The sequence below is a fragment of the Alosa alosa genome, chromosome 5 (genome assembly GCF_017589495.1).
Source record: "Alosa alosa isolate M-15738 ecotype Scorff River chromosome 5, AALO_Geno_1.1, whole genome shotgun sequence".
NCBI classification, from domain to species: Eukaryota; Metazoa; Chordata; class Actinopteri; order Clupeiformes; family Clupeidae; genus Alosa; species Alosa alosa.
In genome coordinates, this window is record NC_063193.1 from 10,010,136 (window position 1) to 10,031,523 (window position 21,388).

Below are 21,388 nucleotides of genomic sequence, written 5' to 3' on the forward strand. Positions count from 1 at the left end.
GTGTTCTTGCCGGTAACTTCTATGGCCATCATGCTGGAGGTTTCTTCACCAAGTTCATTGGTTGCAGCACAGTAGTATAGACCCGCATCCTTTGAGGTGATGTCAGGGAATGTGTAATTTTTGCCTGATCCTACTGGTGCAGGATCAGTCGCAGTCTTATACCAGGAGTAGTTCTGCACCTGTGGGTGGGCATCACTGTTGCAAGTCAGAGTCACAGAGCTGCCCTCCATTATTTCACCAGAGGGGCTGACGGAGACAAAGACAGCCTTCGGTGCATCTTGGTGCATAAACAAAACATAAATTAATAAAGAAATAAGCATACAGATCCTACATTCTCAGCTATTAAACCCATGAATGTTTTGCGGGAAAATAGTAACCATCCAGAATATTAATATACCACAATAATATGTTACCAAGGTGTGTATTCTGTGCAGTATTGTTGGTGGCATCACCGCCCTTACATGTACTCACATCTGACACTGACAGTCACTGCTGGGGAGAGGTCGTCCTCGTAGCCCTCCACACCACAGGAGTAGCTACCTGCATCATCACTACCAACTGGGTCCAGGTACAGCGTGTTGTTGTTGATGATGGTGGTGTTCTTCTTAGACAGAGGATGGGAGTTCTTGTACCAGACAAAGTTGGTCTTCTGATGCAAGGGGCAAGCAGACGTGCATTCCAAAGTGGCATTTTGTCCCTCTGTAAGTGTTTTGTTGGTCACAGACACTGTGAGCTCTGCAAACACACAAAATAAATAACCAAACTAGCATATTAATTTTGCATGTGTATCTACATGAACCTGCTTTAGAATTCCCATTACTATTATTATATTGGATGCTTTACCACCTCGAACGAGCATTAACACGGTGAACACGGTGTAATCCATCATCCTGTACTTATTATGACCGCCACTAGCATAGAAGTTGTACTTATTATGACCGCCACTAGCATAGAAGTTGTCAAAGTTGTTTGTTTTTTTTTGTTTGAGAGGACCTTCCTACCTGAGTTGGATCTGATGCTTCCTTTACAGTAAGGGCCCCAATACTGGACTGGTCCATAACCAACTATGCCAGGAAAACCAGGTAATCCAGGCCTACCAATTGGACCACGAGGACCAGGAGGACCAGGAGGCCCCTGGGGTCCATAACAATCAGGGGGTTTAGGTGAACTAGTGGGAGCTAGATCTGGGGGCATTAAGACGAACACATTTCAATTCACACCTGCAACATTTACTACTGAAATATATGCCAGTCTAAATTAATCTTTACTTTACCTGATACAATTTAACACACAAGTTTACTTGCTCTCTCTCTCTCTCTCTCTATATATATATATATATATATATATATATATATATATATATATATATATATATATATATATATATATATATATATATATATATATTTATCAAATCTGTTTATTTTCTAAATAACCCTTCAGTAAACCATAATATGACATGCAATTGAAGTGGTCTGTGAAAATCTGGGTAATTACTCAAGATGAACACCATTAGAACACAATTAGTTGGATTTTGCACTTTACACAAATCATCATTTGAAAATAATAATCAGGCAGTTGAAAATCCAGTCATGGATTCACTTTCCCGCAGCATTTTAAGCCTGCAGAGCTCTTGCAAACTATGAATTTCACTTGTATTTGATCCTTTCAGATATAGAGTACAGTGAGGTACAGAAGTATTTTCATATCCAAAATACTGCATGTCCTGCATAAGAACTGCAAATATTTCCGCCAAAACTGACGTTTTGAAACTCAGAAAACTGCAGTTTTGACACTTGAAGTAATGTAGTTATTTTTTTATAAGGGATGTAAATGTATTTTTAGAATAAGTTATCCACTTTTTCCTACCTGAGGCAGATAGCTGGGACACCATTAACATGACTGCAGTCAGCTTCGTGAACATGGCTGAAGAGCCTCCTGCAAACATGACTCTGGTTCCAGTCTTACAGGCTGAGTGTTGGACACAAATGATACATCTTTAACTGAGACCAGAAAATCTTTCTACATCTTTATCTCAGCGGTAATGTATATTTTCATCTCAAGTAAAGTTCACAGGATTCACTGGGTCAAGGTTAATGTATAGTAAGGTTGTGTTATTCTCTGTATTTTGTTCTCCAAAGTCAAATAACTATAAACATACAATAATAAATAAATAGATTTGTTGATTGTCAAATGATTTGTCGACCCTTCAACACTATTACTTATTTAATGCCAAATGTGTCGTGCTTACCAGAGAAAAACGTGACTGCTGTGCTGTGAATTAGAATCATAATCACTATCTGCTTAAGTGGCCTGCAACGTGGTCATATTCACAACTATGATAAGGGTGAGCACACACTTCCTTTGAATACTTCCTCTGTCACATGTATAGCTTATAGTCATTATGTTTTTACTGTTTGTTTCCTGATACTGTCAATTGCACATTATATAATATAAAGTAATAAAATATACAATTTGCATGCACTTATAAGAGAAAATGGCTGAAAGATGATACATAATATGACGTGTGTACTTGGTGTTTTTGTTAAGATATTCAAGCACACACACATTTTATTCTGACAAGCTGTTGATGAGTCAATAGTATGCTTTGACAGGAAACAGATGTTTATCTGTGTATTGACTCTGTTTATTGCAAGTTTGCACAACATTTGTAAATTCAAAACACCATGTTTTTACAATAACATGCTGTGACTTACATGAAACAAAGTTATCATTAAAGGTGCTCTAAGCCAGTGTTTCCCCACTGGCTTAGAGTGTGACTGGGTCGCGACCTGCGGGTGGGTCGCAGGAGATTTTATTTGGGTCGCCAGAACAATTTATGTTGTCTAATAGGCCTAACTTATACCATTTAGCCAGGAAAGCTATCAGTTTTCTATTAGATATAGTTTGTTTACCAAAGTCACGTCCCTCTGTGCAATTTTGCATTTAGAGTAGCTCTAAAACTGGGGGGCGAACACGTCGCAGAGGGGACAGCGTGGATATCTCACTCGCAAAATGAAACATTTCTGTGGGGCGCCTGCCATGGACCTTGCAGTTGCAAAATGCAAGGGACATGAATCGGCCTATTTGCACAAACATTAACGGACACCAGCTCTTCAACTTGACTGATTAAAATCTAGTCAACTAAAGCAGACATCCATATACCGGACATTCAATTTGCGTCATAGGCTGTAGATAGTTTCGAATGTAGATATACACTCTTTAAAGTTAATAGCATTAGCAACCTCCTCACATTCCTTATTATTTCGGATATATAAAACGCTCAACTGTGCATTAGGCTACAATTTAAATGGACATTATTGGTGGTTGCATGCAGGTTGCATGTTAGATCTGAAGTGAAATAGGTTGCGATAGTCTGTTATTTTTATAAAGTGGGTCCCCAGAAAAAAAGTTTGGGAAAGACTGCATTAGAGCACACAGCGCATGTTCAATGAATGAGTGGAAGAGACTGCCTTGTCTCGCAATAAACAGCTGGAAATTCCAACACTTTCATCTACACGAAACTTTAGTGATCATCAAATACCCCCTAGATTTAAGGGCCCATTAGTCTCAACATTTAAGTCGAAAAGTAAATTAAATCCCATACCAAACTGAAAATCGTCTGCTTTTGATAGCCTGGTATGCCGCTCCAAACTAAACGCATGTCTCACAATAAAACGCACAATGTAAGAAATAAAGGTCTCCCTCGAATAAGCCTGCTCCAAATAAATACCTGTGCTTTGCGCAGCCTAAGTAAATAGCAGACCCCGGACATAATTTAGGATTTAAGTATGCAATCATACGATGTTGAACGCCTGGCGATGCTCTGGCCGTCTACTGTGCCTCTGACTCTGTTGCCTCATTTGAATGGTAACTCCACCGGTGAGCACGAAGATTGGATGTCGTGGATGCGTAAGTAAACGTTTTTTTGTCCGCAGACTACATTCTCTTTAACGGTTACTTTACCATCTGCGGTGTACAACCCAAAGTATTTCCAGACACCACATTTTAGATGAGTTGGGGACGTAATTGTCTGCTCAGGCTGGTCGTTCTGTGCGTCATCTTCCATTTTCGAAACAGGGTGGCTATTGAGGGCTTTGGTCATGGGCCAACGCTAGAATACGTTTAGAGCACCCGCTATGAGATGGCAAACAATAAAATAAAAAACTAATTAATCATAGACGGTAAAAATGCGCTACACATGGCACTAAAAACCGAATAGTTTATTTATTAGACTACGGATATTTCACGTCACGTGGCAAGCAATGTATGTGCATTATCGCCACCCTCTTACTGGAGGACGACTCTCTTCACAGAATATCCAATAAAAATCGACGTTGGTCCATGCGTCATTTCCAGCTTTGGAACTTGGCGCATGGTCAGAGCCGACTGGCGCTGGATCCGAACCCCAGTGTTCAATATGGCGTTGACTATGAATTGGCCGGATTTACTAGCCTAGCCTCCACCATACATTTGTATGGAGGGCGGGACTTAGTCACTCTCTCCAGTTATATATAATACCTCCATGGCTTCCACAGTCAACAAACCCTGAGCTTCCTGTTCCTGCGACCCCAGTGCCTGATGGCCAGAGCAAGTTTGGCCGAGCACTGCCCACCAGAGGTGACAGAACGATGAGAGCTTGTCTTCCACATTCATGAAAGGTTTGGTATGAATGTTGAGTCATGTCTCATGAAACAGTCATGAATGCTTTATGTGCAGTTTATGACAGCTGTTATGAATGTGTTATGAACTCACCCGTCAAGTAAAGCGTTACCCAGGTTTTTTGCTAGGAAGACCAGCATATCTACTTTTGCGGGCTTTAAGGATGAGCGAGTGCAATTCACTATATTCCCTGTGTGAACAGACGCTCTGAGGGGGCACTTGTGGCTGGTACACAAAGATATTTGCGGGCCATCTTGCACAGTCGTGGAAAGTGAATGTTGTGCTCCTTCCACCAGGCCAAGGGATCATCCTCTCTGTCAATGACAGGGATCAACAGGTAACTATTCAACTCTGCCTCCACGATATCCTCAAGTGGCAGAGGCAAAGCTGAAATGGCCACACTGGTTTTAAAAAGGCTACCAAGAGACTTCTTCGCCTTTCTCCCAGAGGGCTGTGCACTTGGAGGATTTTGAGCAGTTTCAGTGCGAGATCTCTTCTCCTGCCAGATGGAAAACAAGAGTTTTGCAGTTAGCTTATATATAACTATTATGTGTTTGTGGAAGTATAATTTTCAAGGATTAACCTGGTTATGTGTACATCTTGCCAATTCTATTATTTCCGTCTTCAGTCGGGCCTTAATGGCAGGAAGGTTGTCTGCGATGATGTATTGCATTTTGAACCTAGGGTCCATGAGCGACGCAACATCCAAAAGCTCCTGGGTGTTGAGGTCACTATACTTGTCGTTGAGGTATGCCAGGACCTTGGTTTTAATTGATCTAGTCAGATCAGTGTCCTCGGCATCTTCAGCCAAGACTGATGTTGCCAGAAGGTGGAGAACTGGCTTAAGGCAGGAGATGCTCACATACTCCTCTCCAGAAAGAGCATCAGTAAATTCAGAGAGAGGATTCAGTGCCTTATGAACTGACTCCAACACTTCAGTATCCTGCCAGGTTGGGATGAGGGAGCATGCATGTTGGTCACCTGACAATACCTGCGATATGGCTTTTGCCTGTTGCAGCACTCTGGTGATCATTTTCTCTTGTTGGGCACTCCACTCAGTAATGAGGGAGTGCTCAGGAAGCTTAAGCTCCTTCTGTGCCTCAGTGAGCGCTGCCTTTTTCTTCCAACTGTGGTAGAAGTGCCCCACCAACTTCTTGCACAGCCCTATCGCTCTTGATACTCTACCATCTTTGATTGCATTTTCTGGAAGAAAATGAAGTAAAAATAGTGTAACTCATACAATTGCAGTTGTGTGATACAAGGTTTCACCATTTCTCTCACACAAACACACACACAATATTTTTTTCTCTCTCACCTCACACACATGGCAATAACTTACCAATGGCAAGATGCAATCGGTGCCCAAAACACTGGAGACTGGTCCACTCATTCAGCTGTGCTGCCTTCACCATATTTGAAGCGTTGTCCGTCGTTATGCAGACAAGGTTGTCTTCATTGAGATCCCAACATGCAAACCCCTCTCTCAGGCCAGCAGCAATGTTTTCCCCCGTGTGGTCTTCTGGGAAGTAGGCTGTCTGAAGGCTGCGAGCTTCGAGGTGGAGGTCTTCAGTAATATAATGGACCGTAAGACTTTGATAAGGCTCCGCTGTACGGCTTGACCACATGTCTGTTGTAGCCGCGAAAAACTCAATCGTTTTCAGCTCAGCTGCCACTCTCTGTCTACATTGCACGTGTAGCTCCGGTTTGACGATTTGGCTAAAATATGTGCGGGAGGGTATTCTGTACCTCTTATCCAATGTAGTTACCAAATTATTGAACCCAGGCTTGGTCACCGTATTGACGGGCATCATGTCTTTCACGATGCATTGAGTTACTGCTTTTTGCCGTTTTGAAGTGCGTTCGTATGGCAACACCTTCAAATAGTTCGGTCAATGATCCTTGCTGAGTAACGTTACTTGGATTATTTTGCACACCGCTTAATTTTCTAGCTATACACCTATTATACACTGCTTTGTGCTGTCTTTTTAAGTGCTGGTACAGGTTGGTAGTGTTGCCACGAGAAGTAGCCACTCTAACAAGGCAGGTTTTGCATAGTACCTGACTCTTTTTTGCATAGTACCTGACATCTTTTTTGAAGCCAAAATAGTCCCACACGACTGATGTACTGTTCCTCTTTGACACTAACATTCCCGCAGTGTCTGGTTCTGTCGAGCCTAAGGCCATAGTGTACAGCTTGCCAAGTTCACTCTGTGTAGGCTGTTTTAAATCTTTGCCACTGTACGCTCCGGTGTCACATGCAGAGTGCAGCCTTTGTGGTTAGAAAATCTCGTTTGATCGCATCACGTGCTTTACTCGCGCATGTCACGTGAAAAGCGTGTAGCTAAATCGCAGCCTTTGCGGTTTGAAAATCGCACTTGATCATATCGCGATAGTATCGCAAATGCAATAAATCGTTCAGCCCTAGCCTCCAGCCAACTACATTAAACTACCCCCTACCTACAGTAGCAACCAACCTCGCAACCTCCATTGCAACCTTACAACTACATCTATTCTTGCATTATCTGTTTTAACTACATGGTATTTTACATAGCATGTTTTGCATTTTCATGCACTGGTAATTCCTTTGAGTTACATTTCTAGTTTATAGAATATTGCTTGTTCACAACTTGAGCTGTGTATGCAGTTCAGAGTTCACAAATGTTGAATAAAATATACTTTTTGAATGCTAAAGTCTTTTTATTAGTATTATTTCATTTGAGCTATTTCCATGTTGAACTACATTTCATATTTACTTGGCATGATGGCAATATAAAATAAAACACAGCTAACAATGGTATTATATTGCAATAGCCTGTGATTAAATGTAATGGATTAATATTCAACTAAGGTAGATTGCTGTTGTTCACAGCACTAATCTATTTACTGACATACTCTGAGTCTCTGGCCCTCTCTTTCACCAGGCATAGTAAGCTGGCCCTCTGAAGAAAAAGTTTTGGGACCGAATGATGTTCTACATGCCCCACACACACTCACAAGTGAACATACACACACATGCACAGACACATAAAACACACACACACACACATGCATGCATGCAGACACATGTGCGCACACACACACACCCCATTACCCCCACACACACTCACAAGCGTAAACTCACACAGAGAAGCACACATATACACAAAAGCAAACGCACACATGCACACACTCATTTACATACACAAAAGTTGCTAGCGTAGGTGATGGAGACAAATTGAGCGTGGTTTATTTTTGCGGAGAATGTGCAGGACTGAGCGGCAGTCATATTTTGTACCACTTTGCGGTACATCTAGTTACTTCAATGAAGACCTGGATGTCTATCAGATTTGTTCACGTTTTTCCGAAGTCATAGTCTGAAGGTGGTTAAATTGGCAGACAAATGCATTGGACTGCTTGTGATAGGCAAATTCCGATCTACCCTGCCAAAAAAGTCTAGGTCACCTACAGTATATCCAAATGTCGCGCCTTGGCAGATAGTTTAATCTATCAGCCAGACATAACCTAACCCGTCCAGCGGAAACGTTTGTTTCCATCAGGATTTATCGCTCTCAAACGTGGGCCCTGGCAAAGGCTGGCAAAATCCTACAGTTCTGAGTTATTTAGAATTCAGCAGATGAGCCTATTTATTATCACCTGTTTTGACTCGAAATGTAAAATGTATTTTATGCATGGCAGTTTTCCTTGGTGTTTGATGGAAGAAAAGACGCACAATTATATATTTCCCTCATGATCACTTTTTAATACACTATTGCCTTGCAATACCACGCCAAGTCGAGGAGAAAGTAAGGGATTCGGACAGGGTGAATTAGGATCACTTGATCTCACACTGTCAGTGTGTCTGCTTAGTTTGCATTCTGGCTGTGTGCTGTCAAGGGTGCTCCGGGGAGGCTTAGCAAACACATTTACTTTGGCTTTGCACATCCCTAAATCGCCCTGAGCATAGAACACAGAGAGATGCCCGTGCACCCACAATGCCAGGCTACACACCTCCCAGCCTGACAATATAGATTTCACCTGCAGTGAATAAAAAACGTGCCATCAAAGTTGTTGTTTGAAACACTGATTGCTGTAGGTGCCTTTGTTTGCGTATGGTGCCTGTGTTTGCTCCTGTCTTAATATTCATTGGATATTCGCTGACTTTAACAGTAGCTGAGCAAGGATGGCAATGTCAGTTTGACTATTAACATGTGGGTCAATGACATGACATCTCACATTGTCAAGACTAGTGGTGCAACTACTACTGGTAAAATACTAATTTAAACCAAGACATAGTAGATTAAAGTGAACAAATGGTTGAAAAATGTGTTGTACCTAATTATTCTAATAAACAATATGCTTTTTAAATTAGTAAAGTATTTATTTACATTTTAATAAAATATTAAAATGGGAATAAATGAAGTACACAAGTATTCAAGTTACTTTTAATACCGGACCTGACATTTTTTGAGTGGTGAAATTGCAAATACAGTCTAAAATGTATTAAATCTCCAGTAAACATTGTGCAGCCATTAAGACTTCAAAAAAATGCATTCATTACATTTTTTAAAGATTATTTAGTCATGCAAGCCTTATTTTGTCAATGACCCATGTATTGTTCTATTGCATTCCATGCACTCTGGTAAAACAGTCTGAATAGGTCAAATGCCTCTGCAGATTTGGTCACTTGGATGTTTGCTCAGCTCATGTTATGCAAGCTAGTGAAAAGGTCTTCTAAAGATCAAAGATGTATTTGAAGGAGCAATGTCTACATTCCTAACTAGTAGTGCTACAAATGTAGAACAAATGTCCTACCTACTCATGGCAAACAGTATATGAACATAATTTCATGCTGAATTAAATCTAAGAACAATGACAACAATGTCCCAGACTTTTACTATGTTCTCTAAATGATTCATCTGTTGAGGTTACACATATGTAAACACTTGCAACATCCTGTGCTTGTTTGGGACTGAGGTTAATCTTTGACATAATGCTGTCCACTGTTATTCTGAAATCCGACCACAGTGACTGAATCAAGTGGGGAATTGCAGCAGGCCAGACTCAGAGATGAAATTCCTGTGTTTTATCCTAATATCCATCTCCGTAGGTTGGGCAGAGGACAGTGGTATGGCTGTTTCCAAATGAATACTAACATTTCATATTTTGACTTTTAGGGCTCTGCAAAACTCTGACCATATGCTGACTCTGAAAATGTTTGCTCTCTGACACTTGATGATCTCTCATGCCAGTCAGCTTTCTCTTTGGCCTGTATGATTTCCAGTGGTATATGACAAAGAAGGTGTTTAACAGGAATACTCCTGGGTAACAGAATAGAAGTGGCCGGCAGTTGGAAAGAGTCTGCCATATCAAGTGAAATCCAAGTCTTGTGAAAGTTAATTCTGGTCTGCGTTGTGGTTTTACATTTCCAACAAAACTTTTTAGGAACTCTATGCTATGTGTGCTCTATCTACAGGACTGAGATATGAAAAAGAAAAAGTTTGTGAACAGCTTCATGGCATGGGGAAGCAGAAATTCAAAGGACTGTATGTATATTTATTAGAACCATTCATTCCTGTGTCTTTTGGTTCCTCTTGTCCTCTTAGCTCTTGTGTCTCCCATGAGTAGGTTTTGCGTATGTGATTATCTCTGAATACATGCTAGATGGAAGTGGATCCACCACATCACATTTACAATTTCCAATATTAGACAGAGTAATTTATAATGAAGTCAATATATGTAACATACAATTGGGATGTAATGGACATGCTGCTCAACTATACTCATACTGCACTTAAGTGATAAGGCATAATGTAGCAATCTACATTCTGGAAATTTAAACTATTAGAAATTGACATATTTTTGCTTTCACTCTCCATCTATGCATTTGTGTGCTAAAGGGAACACTGAAGTATTTGTTAACAACAAAAATACAGAATCGTTAATTTTTGTCCAGTTCATATTTCATGTATTGCTTTAGTCAATCTTGACAAGAATACATGAAGTGTGGTAGAACCCAACCTCGGCTATTTAACTGGTCATTCACATTCTAAGAATCAGTTTTTGATGACAGTTTTACATGTTCCATTATCAAAGACCTGCTCGGAAATCCCTCTCTGTTTGTGAGGAGCCAAGCAAACATGGCTTCAGGTTAAAATTGCCTTTCTTTTATTTCATGACTAGATGTAATCGCAGAGAGCATTCACCCCGGTGTCCTCAATTTCAAATAGGCCTACCTCAAACACACACATCCAGGCGCTTTATTCTCACACTTTATTTGGAGGAACTAATTTGCCAAGATATAGCCTAGTGTTCCAGAACCACAACCGGTTCCCTAATTCTCTATTAGCAAATACCACATTGCTTTGCCTGCAATGTGGTATTTGAAGAGAACTCTCTGTATAATTGTTTATTTATTTATTTATTTATTTCCTCGTTTGTTTGCTTGCTTGCACTCTCACATATTTGTTTTCCCGCCTGTCTAGCTTCATAGCCGTTTACAGCCAGAAGTTCCCCAACAGCACCCTGGAGGAGGTGACATGCCTGGCAGACGAGATGCTGAAGTTGGGCGAAAGGTGTTGTGTGGAGGGGGCCAGTGCAGACTGTTACGACAAAGGGGTAAGAGCCACCACCAGCCACAAGTCTCGCGCCCGCAGTCTGGCACATGTGTTGTTTTACAGGTGGTTGGTTGCAGAGCTGGGAGCGCCCAGATAATATATGTGAAGAGTTCAGCTCTAAATGAGCTCTAAATGCCACCTCCGTCAAAAATGAGATAATGATGGTGATGGTAACAGTCTGATTGTTTGAGGTTGAAATATGTTACTGTAGGCAAAAGTTCACATTTCTGCCAATTGAAGTTGACGATTACACTATGCTAGTTGAGAATAGATCTGGCACAGCCTATGTGTCATTACACAGAAATTAATTTGTGGTTATTGAAAAATAAGTAAATGAACAATACATTAATTCCAAATGGTATTGCTAAATGTCTTCCATGTTGGCTGCGTTGTATCTACAGCTAGCCTACATGTTTTAGCACAACCTGCCTTTAATGCAATCATTAGGTTATTCTAATCGGAAAAAAACAGCAGCTGTTGAAAAATAATTGCACCAGAACAGTGCCCCTGCCTCATTACTGCCACTTTCTCAGTGGACTCTGTTCTCAGCTAAAAGGGCAGCATTTGATTGGTGTACTGAGGGACTTGAAAGAGTTTGAAACTAGGGATGCACAATATATCGGCGGCCGATATATTATTGGCCGATAAGTGAAAAAATGAAAATATTATTATCGGTCCGATAACAGAATTCTGGCCGATAATTTGCGCCGATATTTTTTAAAGTCCTAATTTAGGCCTACATAAGGTCCGTCTGGCTACACTGAGCTACTTGAGCTTGGTTGGCTATACATTTTCCTCAATATAATGTCAGCGGTGTGAATGTATTTCACCACTCTAACAAAATCTGTTGATATGCGTTCATTTGGGAATCTGTGCATCTCAAAATCGTCTCGTGAATGATCCGTCATTTAACCTTACCAGAGCGGAGCTCAGTCCTATATAGAGCCGTCTTGTGCTGGTGTGTTTGCACTCTACCGCGCTGATCGGGGAAACAAATAAGCAAACTCGTTAGTGGGACGAGTACATAAGTAGGCCTTACGTTAGCTTCAGGGCAGCCGTGGCCCACTGGTTAACACTCTGGACTTGTAACCGGAGGGTTGCCGGTTCGAGCCCCGACCAGTGGGCAGCGGCTGAAGTGCCCTTGAGCAAGGCACCTAACCCCTCACTGCTCCCCGAGCGCCGCCGTTGTAGCAGTCAGCTCACTGCGCCGGGATTAGTGTGTGCTTCACCTCACTATGTGTTCATTGTGTGCTGAGTGTATTTCACTAATTCACCGATTGGGTTAAATGCAGAGACCAAATTTCCCTCACGGGATCAAAAAAATATATATACTTACACTTATACTTTAGTTTTGTATTAGCCTACTACCTAGAAATATGCTAACCATTCCTGCTTCAGTTCCAGACAGGTCATCATAATAAGTTATTAAAACCTTCGGGCTAACCCCTTTCATTTCTGCTGCAGCAGGTTGTGCGCAACAGAGTAGACGGACATAAGATACAGTCTGAGGAGTTGCAGCTTTATTCAGTTACCCGCAGTTGAAACTAAACCTAAGTTTCCCTCACAAACTCTGATTTGGTCACTATACTGTAGCTTATTCCCAGCTGAGCCTTTTATGAGCGTTTAGTCCTAAATTAAAACGATTCATACTCTCTAGCCACTAACTCGCAATTCACTGACGTCAGGTTTACTTAAAGGAGCCACACATACTGTAGGGCTAGGCTACTGTTATGTTGTTGACTGCTGCACTATTGAGGAATATTATGAGTTCTGTCCATCATTTGGTGGTAGGTAAAATTACTGCAATAAAATTATGCTTATTAAATGCTTTCCCCAAATCACTTTTCACAAATTTTTTTCAAGAGTAATATTATCGGTTATCGTATCCATATCGGCCACAACAAACCAATAAATATCGGTTATCGTTATCGGCCCTAAAATTCCATATCGGTGCATCTCTATTTGAAACAGTTAGTTGTGCTGATGAAAAAGGTACATGCCAAGACTGAGGACATGATTGTGGCTTGATTGATTGACTGACTGACTGATTAATATTGTATCAAATAGGCCTAAGTAATAAATTACTAATGGTAATTACTATACATTCACTTATTTAGTAATGTAATTACTATATTTTTTGCCTATGTCTAGGCAACAGAAATTTCGGACAAATCTTGCCAGGCCGACTCACCGTTTCCAAAACACCCAGGCATTATCAGGTGCTGTGCCAAGCAGGATGTGCATGAGAGGAAGATGTGCCTGGCCTCCCTGCACTACTCCGCTGAGGAGCTGCCCTCCCTCCTGGACCCCACCAATGAGGAGATGTGCGAGCAGTACACGCAGGACCCGATTGGCTACTCATTCAGGTGAGCGACCCATGATGATAGGGTGGTGATAGTGTAGTGGTTAAGGAGCTGGGCTAGCATGCAGTATCCTGAAAAGTTGTGGGGTCAATTCCCGGTTTCCACCATTGTGCCCTTGAGCAAGACACTTACAGTAACCCCAAGTTGTTCCGAAGACAATGGATCTCCTAATATAATTGACATTATGTAAGTCGTTTTGGATAAAAAGCGATGAATAAATGTAGGCCTAATGCAAATGTTATGTATCCTATGTAGTTTTGGGTTTTATCGGTTTCCCCTGAAGTCGCAGCACTTATATTTTAACTTGCCGTTGTAAATACTTCTCATGGCATAAGCCCTTCCCTTCCTGGACTCCTACATGTGCATTTGTTTTGGTGCCGAATGACTAGCAACAGGAGGAGACATCATATCTACTGACCAGTTAATGTTTCACGATTCTTGCGAGATATCAACAGCGTGCTGCCAGCCCGGCAGTGCCAGCTATGCTAGGTATGCGATTCTCCCGTAGACTATACTATGGATTCTCCCTATTACAATTTGTTCACCTACCAAATGACTTCGAAGATGTAATTGTAGTATTCTACATTTGTGGTGGCAGAGGTTTATCTCGGATATAAAGCCACCGTTTTGTCCCCAGAAATCCACAATCACCTAATCAGTGGTTAAGTGGGATTTGGCAGGTGGGGGAACCCTGAAATCCAGTGTCGGTGCAATGGGGGAAAATGACTCACCGTTGAACAACATATTGAGTATCGAGGTGTGCCAATACTTTTTGGACCAAGAATTGGTCACCTCTGCCAGTCAAAATAGCTCCCATATTGATTTGTACCAGGGGTGTCAATAGACCTAGAACTGCACTGGGGCACAAGCACCCTAGGGGGGTCCGGGGGCATGCTTCAACGTCAAAAAATGCTGTATATTTTAACATTTAAATGCATCAATCTGGTGCACTTTGAAAGGAAATTCAGATGTTAGACTTGCTTATTTTTATGGATGGAAATATTTGTGCTGTAGCCAAAACTGTTTTGCAAACACAGGTGGAATAGTTATGATGATGATAGCCTATAGCAATAAGTTCACAACTACAAAACATATACTGAGTTTCACAGTTCAGAAAGGGTCAAAAATAGTGTACATTTCAGCATTTCACACTGAAATTATGCATAAGGGGTCACCTGTGTTGTACAGCTAGTTAATCTAAAATAAGCTAGTTATCTTAGTCATTGTAATGGCCATCCATAGGCTACATGTTATAGCTTCCTTTTTCATTATGGGCTAGGCTACCCATCTAGGAATGTATGATTTGTGTTCCCTTCATATGTTTTGCATTAATGTCACTAGGAAGCATGCCAGTAGAAATATCCATATCTCTTTAGGTAGGATTGTCTGTAATCTGGCAATATATGAACCATGATGGTGGGATACTCTGGCTAAACAATTTACAAACATGTATGTAGGCTACTGACATAAAGAGTTTACATTTTGGCCCAAAGTTGGAGACCATGTAGAAATTTGTTGCAATTTCAAAACCTGATTACTCGGGAATCGATTATTGTATAGTATATCCTTTTTATCCTCATATTCGGTAAGGCCTGCTGTTTATTGTGATTTATCACCCGGAGAGAAGAAATACTCTTTTCTGATTGGCTGGCGGGGTGGCTTTTAATTCTGAATAACGGGACACCTATGAAGTCGATCTGACAAAAAAAGTTGAATCGCCGTTCCATATCAATGCTTATGAATGGTAACTATAACAACCATAGTATGCTTCGCAACAATGGAATCAACTGTAAACAAGCTAACTGTCCATGCTATCGCTGTTATAGGGCCAACAAAGTTGTAGTTTAAGTTCAAAGAGTTAAAGTTGTAGCCTACAACAAGCTGAACTAGTGGGCTTCTTTTTAAACAGAACCGCGGGTTTCCTTTGCGTGCAATAAAGGCATGGCTTTACAGTGGCAACCGGGTGATAAGCTGGATAACTGCCTCCGCTGCTCGTCGGGGAGTTCTTTGCCCCTCGCCCTCGTCCATTAATTCCGTATAACAGGACACCTCGAAGGCGGTTATCCCTTACATATGATTTGCCATGTGTTGAGTGAAGAGATTGTGAGACATGTCACCAAGAGTAATGGGTGTGCAGAATTCAGATTAAATTTCATGCAAATTCAATGTTAATTTTCTCGCGAAACATTTATCAGAGGAACTTGCCGCTAATGTAGTTTGAAAGCTTAGATTCCGCTCGTTCCTTTGTGGACAGACTGCATTACCAACGTTGGACAATAGCCTATTTTTCTCTGCTAGCCTAATATTGACAAGCTGGAGTGCTAGCCAGCTACCTTGCAGTTAACCTAACGTTCGTCATTGACCAGTAGATGAACAGCTAGAGCCATATAGGCTACAGCAGGCTTTCCCGCAGCACTTTGCAGTTAAGGCGGCCGCCTTAGCAACACATGCCTGCTGCCTTAACTAGCCTACGTCGTCGTCAAAAATAAATAAATAATTATATATAGGCCTATATGAGCGATGTCCGCCGTGTTATTCTAGGCCTACTGTTTTCTCCCTTTCATTTCAAACCGTGACCGCAGTCTCCCTTCTCTGCAGAACGCATACAAAATAATAATAAAAAACGTGCCATGTGTCACAAAGTCGGTTCGTTCGCCGCTCACGGGCCTCGAACCAGTCACCTTGACACACACACCAGCATGGGAGACGAACGCTCTAACCACTAAGCTAAAAGCCCAGGCTTCCAACTCAGAGGTTAGAAGCGTTCTTAAGGTTAGGGCTGTGAGAATTTTTTTTGGACTGTTTGATTATATTGCTACATGTTGGGACTGATAAGCACTGAAATCTGGGGGGTATTTGATGGTTTACTATTTTAAGTTTCATGTAGGTTAGTTGGTCGAGGTAGAGTATCGGGAATTCCACCCGCTGTGTTTATTGCGAGACAGACGCTTTAATTAATTCATTGAACCTGCGCTGTGCTGTAATGGAAACCTTATTGCATATAGCCAAGTAGGCCTACGGTAGCCTAAATTAAGTTTTTTTTTTTTAAATTATGCATGATTTAGCCTACTTTTTTATTTGATTAAATTCGTAGACTGGAATGCCTCGCGACAACAATTGTGTTTAAATATAGTGGCTTCAGCCTCTGGCAAGCTCAGAAGGCAAGCGACTAGCTTGAGAGCGACGTGTTGAGACCCATTAGGACTTTTCATTGGCCACAGTATTAACCCAACCAACAATATAAAATACTAAGAAGAGCTCTCATTTCATTGAGTTAAATCGAAACAATGTCGTTTAGTGCTCGTGGACTGATAGCCATATGCTACTGGTAATTATCCTCCCGGCCATAATTTGAGGATTTACGGGTAGGATATGCCTCCGAATCGTGTGATGCGTCCAAACAGCAGCATCTGCTGGTTGAATGTCATTGCGCCATCTGTCATTGTTCGCCAAACATTCTAATCAAAATTGTAAATCTTACACAAATGTATAAAATAATCTAAACTTCATTCACTCTCCGTGTATACATCAAGACAGACTTGCGGAACAGGCTACAGGGCAACAGTCTGACAGCCTGCATGAAAATAAGCATAAATGGTCCGCACTTGTAAAAGAGTGCAATTACCAAAGGGCCCTTGTTGTTTTGCACTTTCTTTTGCAATTCAGTGTTGTAGTCTGTATAGCCTAGTGGTACCGGGGCAAACCCCACCCTACCACCTTGACTAACACATTTTCTACAAGAAACCCTGCTACAGCCCTGCATGTTGTCATGTTTAAATTGTGGAATTTTAACATTAGGCCTACTTCACCTTCGACTTTAACTTCCCTCCAACATCTACGTGCTCTGGCTAGAACAGCAACTGTAAACACAGCGACTTCATCTGCATGTGTGAACCGACACATGTGCACTCAAATCAGACAGGAGGGACAACGGGTCAGGGGGGATAACGGGTGTTTGTGAAGGGGGGCCAGGGATATTAGGCTAAATTTTGATTTGTTAAACACTGTGATCCTGAAGGAAATTGGCAAGCTGCAATTTGACGGTAGGCCTACGGCAAAAATGATCCCACCATTTATTTTAACAATATCACCGCGCTATATCGTTCCGCCCCACTTTAACCCCTGCACCTAATAGGCCTACCTAACAGAGCCCGTTTATGGAGAGCTGGGTCACTATTAACTCCATTGTAGGCCTACCTGCAATCTGTTGCAGTTCCGCTAGGGACGATCACGAATAAGTGCAAAAACAAAGGGGGTCTATGGAGCTAGATGGCTAAATTTGTCTCACCTGGTTGTCGTTGAAAAATCAAAGATTTGATTGTGGTTTCTGCAAGCTCAATATGGATTATAGGTCAGAAGTTGAATGAACGAGTACTTACATCCTTTTAATTTCTTACAGGTTGGGTCGTTGTTGCCCACAACACACTAGCTTTCTGCTAATGAATGACTTCATTGACACATTTGACAGGCTTTTTAGAACAAATAAGTGACTCAAAAATATAATACTCTGCTGTGTGTATTTTCTCTGCCCCCTCTTTCGATGCAACATTCAAATTTCTGGGCAAAAAATTATATCCCGAGAAAAGTGGATTTTGAGGGGTACAGCTCCATAGACCTCCATTCATTCTGCACTTATTTGTGAGTGCCCTCACATGATGGAACCAGAACAGGAACTGCAACCAGTTCAGAAACCAGAAGTTTCCTGAGAGTGGCAGTTCTCCCCTTATTGGACATTCTCTGCTAATAACAAAACAACAACGCTAAAGGTCAAATGGCTAAACTGTTGCTAAGTGGACAAAAAGGTCAGCTAAAGTGATGCTAACACAATTGGAATGTAGCTAACTACACTAATTTATGGCATAGAATAGATGTACATAGAGTACATGCAAACCCATACTATATCTTCCACAAAATATCTTGAAATAATGTGTGTTATTTTCAAGGAGTGAATTGGACCATCTTTAATTGTTGTAACTGATGTGCCTTAGGAGCGTTGCATGGAGAGCCTGTCTACAGGGCATCTCTTTAATGTTGAGTCCTGCTGTTTGTCAGTGAGATCCCTGCTCATTTCAGTGGAACTTTCTTATTGCATTTCCTCCTTTAGTCGCTGGACAGTAATCAACATTGAATCGTCTGCATGTGCCCTGTGGAATGCAGTAGCACATGTTGCATCTCTTGTGCACACACGATAAGACCATGATAGAACAGAGCCGCATTGATCTGCTTCAGTGCCCATTGAGCATGGCAGCAGGGGCGTCGGATTGGCGGTAAAACCAGTACTAATTACTAGGGCACTAAGCGGAGAGAGGGGCTTTGAAAAATCTGGAATATATTTTATTTTACCTGTATAATAAAATGTTATAATAAATGTCAGATGAAATGTAAAGTTAGTGTATGGGCTAAATAACTTGGTTGATTGACTGACTACATTTTATACACAAAAAAAGTGAAGACTATCTAAGGTCTCACGCACCCACCCCTTGGAAATGATACTATTGAATGCGCCAAATGGTTTAGTCCATCTGCACGCATTTTGTTTATGTTAGTTCAGTTGAGCATCGGCTAGAGGGCAAACTGTGCTGGTGTACAAATGTATTGGGAAGATTCATATGTGTAGGCTACTCACTGAGACGACATCCTTTCTGCTATATTGGCAAGCATGAAAGGATCCTGTAAGGCATGCTTGATGAACAGAACTGATTGTGAATGCCCTACATTGGTGTGATTGGATGCTTGTGGCAGGAGAGCCCTTTGAATCAGCCTGTCAAAACAGTAGTCAGTCTGATCTGTAGAAGCAGTGACATTTCCAACACTTAAAGGCTTTACTGGTCTGCACCAGCAGCTCTGGACAATCCTGTTGCCCCCACCTTCCTTAATGGTTGTCTGTAAATGAAGCCTCAGTTAGACCCAATAAACTGTGTCTCCTGCGGATGGAAAGTGAGAAAAGAAACATGCTCCTACTTTGCATTCTGGCATAACGCCAGTATACACTAAGAAGACTTTGTGGAAGAAGTGATTTGTTTTCGCTCTACTTCTTAGCTGGATCCTGGGCACCATTAAGATTTCTGAGGTCAGCTAAAAAGCTCATTTGTTTGTTGACGTGCTTAAAATTACATTATGACTTATGATATTAAGATAATAGCCATGGCAGTATGATGAGGCAGATGATCTTGGTAAACAATACAATTGACTCAGAGTGATTCATCCTGAGAATGCCAAGTGTCAGAAATTAATTTCCTAAAATAACAATTTTGGAATAAAAATGGTTTGTGAAGCAGGCATCAACAGAGAACAATGCTACAATGTTCCAAGAAGAGGCGAAATGATGAATTTTAACTAGTTATATTAATTTCCTGCATAGCAGTTAGTTATGTGTTGATTGCCTGCATACCACCATCAAGTTAACGTGACATGAAATTAATGACAGATATTAGGCAGTGGTTGAGCGGTTGAGCTTGTGTCTATAATATAACAGTACCTCTACCATAGATGTGTTCACAAACTCGGTTGGATATGATATGCCAAGCATAATTCATTGAAGAGTTATATAAAAGAAGTCAGTTATTTGTTAGTGTTTTTACACCACCACTACACAGGATCAGGACGGAGGTGTCAGAGTAGGACTGGTGTCACTATGACAAAATTGTTAGGAGAAGTGGTGCCAAAAATGGACGGAATAAAGGGGGAGAAGAACACTTCAGAATATAACTGTGGGACGTCATCAATTATGTCACTACAGGAAAAAATAGGCTAAATAAATAATCTCTTTACTGTACATCTTTGTTCCAGTTTCCTTTGTGTACACTAGTTGAGAGAAATTAATTCTCCTCTGTCCACTTGTTTGCAAAGCTTCTCATAGCTCTTCAGACATTATGCATGTGCACGGTGCACCCTTTGGCATCCTTGAAGTGTGAAGTTCAATCATATTCAGATCAAACCTTTACGTGCTATGAATATCCTCTTAAACGTATAAATGGCAACATGCTGTAGACTTTCAAGGGAGACTGAGAGGGACACAGAAATCTGAGGTTTAAAGGCAAGATTCCTTATCCCATTCAAGGCACGATATAATATGCAATGAACACTGCATTGCGGAATGAACGTCTCACTGTCTCTTTGACCCAGACGCGATGCTACACCATGCATTCTACAATATGTTGTTGATGTACATGTGAGACAATGCTAGACCAAGTTCATGGGCGACACAGAGTACACGCTATGTCTCTTTATGTCTCCAATCTCCAACCTACCCTTCCTCAGCAAGATCCTGGAAAAAGCGGTGGCTGCCCAACTTCAACACCACATGTCCCACCATAACCTCTATTAACCCCTCCAATCTGGCTTTCGACCCCACCACAGCACGGAGACAGCGCTCATTAAGATCATGAACGACCTCCTCATAGCTGCAGGCAACGGCCTCATCAGCCTTCTCATCCTCCTAGACCTATCTGCAGCTTTTGACACAGTCTCCCATACCATCTTGCTCCACCGTCTCCATGAACACTTAAACGTTCCACATACTCGACGCACCCGACCGGTAGCGCGACAATGTGACGTCACAGAAGCGCCGTAACCATTTATACTCGCGCGTCGTGGTCACGACACTAGTTGCAATATTCTCCTGAACAGAGGTGTCGCTGTTGTGCAAAGATTAACGCTAACTACGTTACACAGCAGAAGAAGCTGCATTAAGAAACACTAGTAGCAGAGAATGTAAACGGGCTCTGCTATTAGCTAGCCTCTGTGATGGTACTTAAGACTTTGGTTGCT

General features: G+C 41.5%; 1 protein-coding gene across 1 annotated transcript in view; it reads left to right on the plus strand.

Annotated features, from left to right (window-relative positions):
• The first annotated feature begins 9,645 nt into the window (after positions 1 to 9,645).
• Positions 9,646 to 21,388, plus strand: part of gc (GC vitamin D binding protein) — a 41,386-nt gene continuing 29,643 nt past the window's right edge. The window contains exons 1-4 of the mRNA XM_048244195.1: positions 9,646 to 9,766; positions 10,115 to 10,184; positions 11,124 to 11,256; positions 13,407 to 13,621. Of these exons, the coding sequence (XP_048100152.1) occupies positions 9,709 to 9,766; positions 10,115 to 10,184; positions 11,124 to 11,256; positions 13,407 to 13,621 (476 nt within the window). The 5' untranslated portion in view covers positions 9,646 to 9,708. The remainder of the gene's footprint in view (positions 9,767 to 10,114; positions 10,185 to 11,123; positions 11,257 to 13,406; positions 13,622 to 21,388) is intronic.